At 42.5% G+C, this 6,127-nt stretch overlaps 1 protein-coding gene across 1 annotated transcript in view; it reads right to left on the bottom strand.

Moving 5' to 3' along the window:
• Nucleotides 1-2,101: 2,101 nt before the first annotated feature.
• FBN2 (fibrillin 2) overlaps nucleotides 2,102-6,127 on the bottom strand; it is a 232,723-nt gene continuing 228,697 nt past the window's right edge. Inside the window, exons 64-65 of the mRNA XM_060006959.1 lie at nucleotides 4,526-4,697; nucleotides 2,102-2,668 (exon numbers count right to left, since the gene is read on the bottom strand). Coding sequence (XP_059862942.1) covers nucleotides 2,294-2,668; nucleotides 4,526-4,697 — 547 coding nt within the window. The 3' untranslated portion in view covers nucleotides 2,102-2,293. The remainder of the gene's footprint in view (nucleotides 2,669-4,525; nucleotides 4,698-6,127) is intronic.

Genomic DNA, 6,127 nt, shown 5'->3' with positions numbered 1-6,127 from the left:
ATGTTAAGTTTTAAAGGATGCCTCAAGGCAAATACTTCCCTTATTCCATGCAGCTAATTTCTGGTTGGCTAAGAACAGCATTAAGATCAGTCATAATATTTCCTTGTTTTCTTATTCCTTGGATGAAAAATTTCAGCACACACATTCTCAAACTTTGTGTGGAATTAACTTCAGAGACGTGTCTGTTCTCATTTCAGCTGTGTATCAGAAGAGAGTCCCTGTTCAACGACTTCTCCTATCTATACACTTGTCCTGTGAGGACAGTGTACAACACTGCAAGAGACAGGAAGCTCTCTTCCTGTTATTTTTGGTGAAGGTGCCATTTGGCCCGGGGTATGCCTGCTGCATACTTTTGACTAAAAACTCAAGTTCAGGAAAACCCTAAGAAGGAAGACTCTTTAAGAGAATGTTTCACTTCCTCACAGGTGTTTTAGGGTGCTTTAACACAATGGCACCCAAACCACAGGTGAGGATGAAGTGAAGAGATTCTGAGGTCTCTAGGAAGATGGGTCCTTGGAGGCTTAGAGTCTACGCAGAAGTGAACAACCAACTGCCTTGACTATGTCCTTCAATTTGGATATGACCTTATATTGTAATTGTCAGTTGAACACTCCTGCCTAATTTGTGTCACGGACTTGACAGCAGTCGCTTGTTTTCTTGTAAATGTGCCTGGCTTTCCTTCTGGTACTTTCATACAGGTCCCTGTAAGCAAAGCCCCCAGCCCCTCCCACAAACAAAACAGGGATTGTAGTCCCATAAAACTCTCAGTCGGAAAGCTACCCCAAAATAAGCTTTATTGCAAGAAATGTGTCATATTTGATACACAGACCTATGAAAACAAACAAAACCAAAAGCCATAAGTTTTTCCTCATAAACACTTGATTACAAATTTACACTGTTTGTTTTTTTAGTTATTAGAAAACAAAACAAAGTCCCAAACTGGATCTAACTGGTGACTAATCTTTGGTCAGCACAGGTGTGAGAGGAACAACCCAGAGCCTGCATGTGCTTTGGCCATTTCACATATGAGGTTTGGTCACTGGTCCAGGGACAGGTTCTTGGGTTGAGAAGAACGCGGGGACTTACTCTTATTAGCACATCCTGGTACAATATCTTTTTAAATGACTAAAGCAAACTAAACATCAATTCATTGTACAAACATCTTTCATACACAATAGGCTATGATAAAACGAGACATATGGTGTATAACTACAGTATTAATGAAAATTCTAAAAAAATTGGATTTAAAAAAAAAACAACATATATTCCTTGGCTGTACTGCATGATTTGTTTGCACATATGGCAATCCTGAAATAGCTTGAACATAATAAATGCACCATTAATCTAAGACAGCACCAAACACTACAGAACGCCAGGTGTTCCTTTCCGAAGGAACAGCAGTTCTTCAGCTGCCTACAGTACCACAAGTATGCAGCACGCCCTGGGTAAGAATGAGGTGTTGTGGGTAGCACATGTGCTTCCTTGAGGTTATGAGAAGGAAATACAGTACGGTTTGGCCTGCAACGCTACTGGTCTCACAAGCAGTCAAGGTATTTTGCTACAGTGGTTGTGTGCTTCATCTTCTGTTGCCTGGTGTGTCTGGTGATGTGAAATATCATCACAATGAGCTGCTCTGGCTTTGATCTCCTTTATAAAGGATCTAATGACACATTGATTACACTGCCCGTTCAGCTCTGTGAGGCTTCCTTTAAAATAATCAGATGTGTACCAGTTGGATGACTGGCAGAAAACCAACGGAAACACCTCTTGAATCTACTGAATTTTTTAAAAAGCACCTCTAAAAGAAATAGCTCAAATTTATAAATCTAAAGAAAAACAAGTGAGTTTCCCTTTTTGTTTACATAGTTTGTTCATTTCTCCATATATTACTGCATTAAAAATAAATAAACATCTATATTTTTTTTAATTAGCAACTATAGCAAAATACCCAAAGTGTTACAGACTGCTAACAGGAAAAAAAAAGCTCACATTATTTTTGTGCATTTAGTGCCATATGCTGATCTCTTGAATATTTAGGTTTTTTTTTTAATATATTTTAAAGTGAAGTTATATAGAAAATACAGTAACCACGGTTGCCTCTGTACTCAAATCTTTGGCCACACCAGAGTCTAATTATCACTCCCTGTGAGGGTCAACATTCTAAAGTCTGAGACAGGGAGGAAAGAAATAAAAGTCTTTTTTTTTTCCTCTTTAAAATTAGTCATTGATTTCTCAGAGGCTTCTGAAGGCTGGCTGTGCAGGGATTTGAGCCTGGAACAAAGTCTGCAAGGGGTTAATAGAGTTGAATCTGCAGCCTCATTCTGAGAGCCTCCCCGAGCTCCCCTAGGAGGTAGTCGTCCTCATTGCTGTCTTCCAGTTTCTTAAGCTCCTTTTTCTTGTAGAGAGGGATGCTAGTGACTTCCAGTGTGTATGTGCCAGGCACGAGCTTCCTCTTGGCCGTGTGCAAGTAGCTGAGCCCATTCCTTTGGTGGATGCGGAAGATGCCATCGTCATTCCCTTGGGAGATGACATAGCGGATGTGGTTGTTGAGTGGCTCAATGGCGGGCATGAGTTCTAGGATGTGCTCCTTAGAGCCAAGGCCGGAAAGGTTGAACTTCATTTTCATGGGGCTGTCCATGTCGACACTCTCCAGGCTGATCTGTTCAACCTGGAGAAAGAGCAGGAAACGATGTGGGAAGACCTTCAACAGCACAGGTAGATGACTCGAAAGGAGCCTGTTGTCGGGGTGCAGCCACAAGGACGATGTATCTCTGCCCCTCTGCACTCTGCTTGTAACTTACTGTCAGCTGGGAGAAAAGGTCAATTCCACAGAGTATGCCCTGTAAATCTTTACGACTTCTCACTCAGCCTTATCCAGGTAAAGTTTCAGGTCTGGGCCTATGGGGAGCACTCACATTTCAAGTTTTTTTTGTTGAGTTTATGGAATATCATGCTTATTAATACTAAACAAGAGACAATTTAGGAAATGACTGTAATTTTTTTTTTTTTCCTGGAGTTAAAACGAGAAGTGCAGCTGTTATCTAACAGCAGGGACTGTCCCCAGAGGGCTCTTCACTCTGAAGGCCCAGGTTGATTTTATGGTCACAAACCGTGAGTGAGTGTCTTTGCTGGGAGCTGTTAGTGCAGAGGGAGGGAACTGCAGAGTCGTCAGGGCTCCGGTTTGAACCAGCTTTGGTAAAAAGCCAATGGGGCATGGCCCAGATGAACCAAGTCTCCCTCAGTCAGCAGTATGGGAGGTTTAGGAATGCTATTTCAGTAAGACAGGCAAAAAAAAAAAAAAAAAAAAAAAATCAATGCATTGAGTGGGTGCCTGCCAAAAACTTGAGAAAAGTGGTGCAGAAGTGCCCCCATCAGTGTGCAGACAAAATCCTGTCCCCAGAACTACGATGGGAAGGTTTTATGAGCAGAATTTCTGGATTTGTAGTTTGGGATACTTGATGAATATCTCAGTTGCCATATTTAAATATCAGTTAGACACCTCAGTCTCCGCAAGGTAAATGTAATGCTGGCCTATTTATTATTATAAAATAGAACCAGAGACTTTTTGGCTAGCGGAGTCTATCTAGTCTTACAAATAAGTTTCTGAGGCCCAGAAAACTGAAACAAATTGCCCAATTCACACAGCCAGTGAGTTGAAGACTAGGTTTTTTGATGGGGAATTCTGCAGTAACACTAACTGACAAGGATGGTACTCTCCCTGATGTCTGGGGGAAAACATCTCCAGATACTGGGTACTATTCGGAGAACATGTACGATGCTTATGCCAGGCACCATTCCAGGAGCTTCACAGTAATCACTCAATCTTCTTGTCAGCCTTCAGAGGTAATTATTTTTATTCCCATTTCACAGGTGAAGAAATTGAGGTAGAGAGAGGTTAAGTAAAATGGCCCATGTAACATGGGTAGTAAGTAGGGAGGATCAGGGAACATATTCAAAATCATGAAGTCTGTGGCCTGCCCCTTTAACCACTCTGCTAACTACTATGAACAGCAAAGACATAGCAGCAGCAGGCAATTCAGATCTTCAGCTCCTTACAAAATACAAGTTATGTGGAGATAAACTCTTTATGGGAGGAACACCTGTCTTATAAATATTACAATATAAGACCAAGTTGGCTTACCTACTGAAAATTAAAATCAGCCCAGTACATTACATATGTATACAACAGAACTGGACAGATTCAAAATAATTTTGGTTTTTGAATCATTTCAAAATAGCTATTTCCTAGAAGCCCATATTATTGCCTTCTGGCACAAATCAAAAAATGAAAACATACGATCTGAAACTGTGAATCTTAAAGTCCCCCAGTCCTTGTGTTTTGAGCTAAAAATGCCTCTAATTTTAATTTACTTGTCTCTGCCATAGTGTGTCCATGAATTTAGCCAATAAATTTCATGACAGTTTTAGCTTCACTGAGGCTGAAACCTACATAAAAGTTTACTGCAAAATATACGTGACTCCATATGGATAAAATCTGGTGACAAAACAAAGTGAGGTTACTCACAGCAGTGGGTTTGGGTTCATAAACACTTCTCTTCTGTCTGCTGTCTTTCTTAGAGTAGCCATTGATTTTGCACTCATAGCATGCTTCCGGGGACAGAGCGTTCTCTTCATCCACTTCTGCATCCATTGACAGGTACTGCCCTTTGTTAAATCCCATTCCTGAGACACAGTGGCTATTTGCAATAGGATGCAAGGTGATGTTAGACTTCATTATAATGTTGACTACTGTTTTCCAGAGGTAGAGCAGAGATTTTTCCAAAATAAGAAACCCACAAAGCAAACCCTAAGATCATAAATATAAAAACCTAATAGTCTTGGTAACTCTTTTCTTCAACACTTAATACATGAGAGTCTCCTTTATTCTGAACAGCAAAATTCTTCTAAGAGTGAGCCCCAAGTTTCCCCAATTTTCTATCCTAATTAGACTGAAGCACTATGAGTAGTTAAATCAAGAAGATAAAAATTAAGTATGAATTTCCAAAGAGAGTGCCAGAAGTTCTTTTTTTTTTTTTGCAGTACGTGGGCCTCTCACTGTTGTGGCCTCTCCCGTTGTGGAGCACAGGCTCTGGACGCGCAGGCTCAGTGGCCATGCCTTATGGGCCTAGCCGCTTCACGGCACGTGGGATCTTCCCGGACCAGGGCACGAACCCGTGTCCCCTGCATCGGCAGGCAGACTCTCAACCACTGCGCCACCAGGGAAGCCCCAGAAGTTCTTTTGATTCAAAAGCCTGAAGCCTATGTTTTCTGCTCACAACAAAGCTCTCTGCTTTACCAACTGAGATTTCTGAACTCCAATTCTGGTTAGTGAAAGACTCAGCGAGCTGGCTCTAAATGACCCTTGTCTACACCACGACTTTTGTTTCAAGCATTATTATGTACCCACAGCGGACATACTAGTCCACGACCCTCAGTGTCTGACTCACACACTGCTCCTTCTGAGGAGGGTGACCCTGACTGACTCCTAAACTCTTATCTTCTATGCTGTTGAGCACTGACTTCCTTGAAGGAAGGATGCAGGTGGCCAGAACCTCATCTGCAGCTGATAGGACTTGAGACAGCTGCACTTGGGAAAGTGCGACTAGCTGGAGGGAACCCAGCCTTGTGGAGACAGTGTCACACCAACCAGGCGCATCCTCTCTGTGCAACAAAAAACCAGATGAGCAAAGAGAGAAACAACTCCTTCCTCAGGGAGCATGGAGCTAGCACCTGCCAAAATTCACAGAAGAATCTGGGGTGAAGCCATTTCCATTTGTACTTAACTCAGGTGTCTCTGACAACACGTGAGCCACAGCATTTTTAGACAACTGCTTGTCTCTGGCCTTGAGGGATCCAACTGAATCCACTCAGGCCATTTTAAGAGGCAAGAGAGTGAAACCTGTACACACGTTTGAGTCTTATGCTCACCACAAAGGAGGTAATCCACATGCCTTCTTCCATGTGCTTCCTCCTCCATTCTCTAAGTGCCCTGATCAATGCTTTTCCCTTGTGGACTTTTAATCACCATGAACTCCCCCCAACCAGTGCCGGGTGGCCAGGCGGCCTGAACACAGGGAGGGCAGCCTGAGTTGGACCACGCTCGCCTTCCTGTGTGCGGGGAGGTGGA

This window comes from Delphinus delphis, chromosome 3 (assembly GCF_949987515.2).
Source record: "Delphinus delphis chromosome 3, mDelDel1.2, whole genome shotgun sequence".
Classification (NCBI taxonomy): Eukaryota; Metazoa; Chordata; class Mammalia; order Artiodactyla; family Delphinidae; genus Delphinus; species Delphinus delphis.
This window is presented reverse-complemented; position numbering and strand designations above follow the sequence as displayed.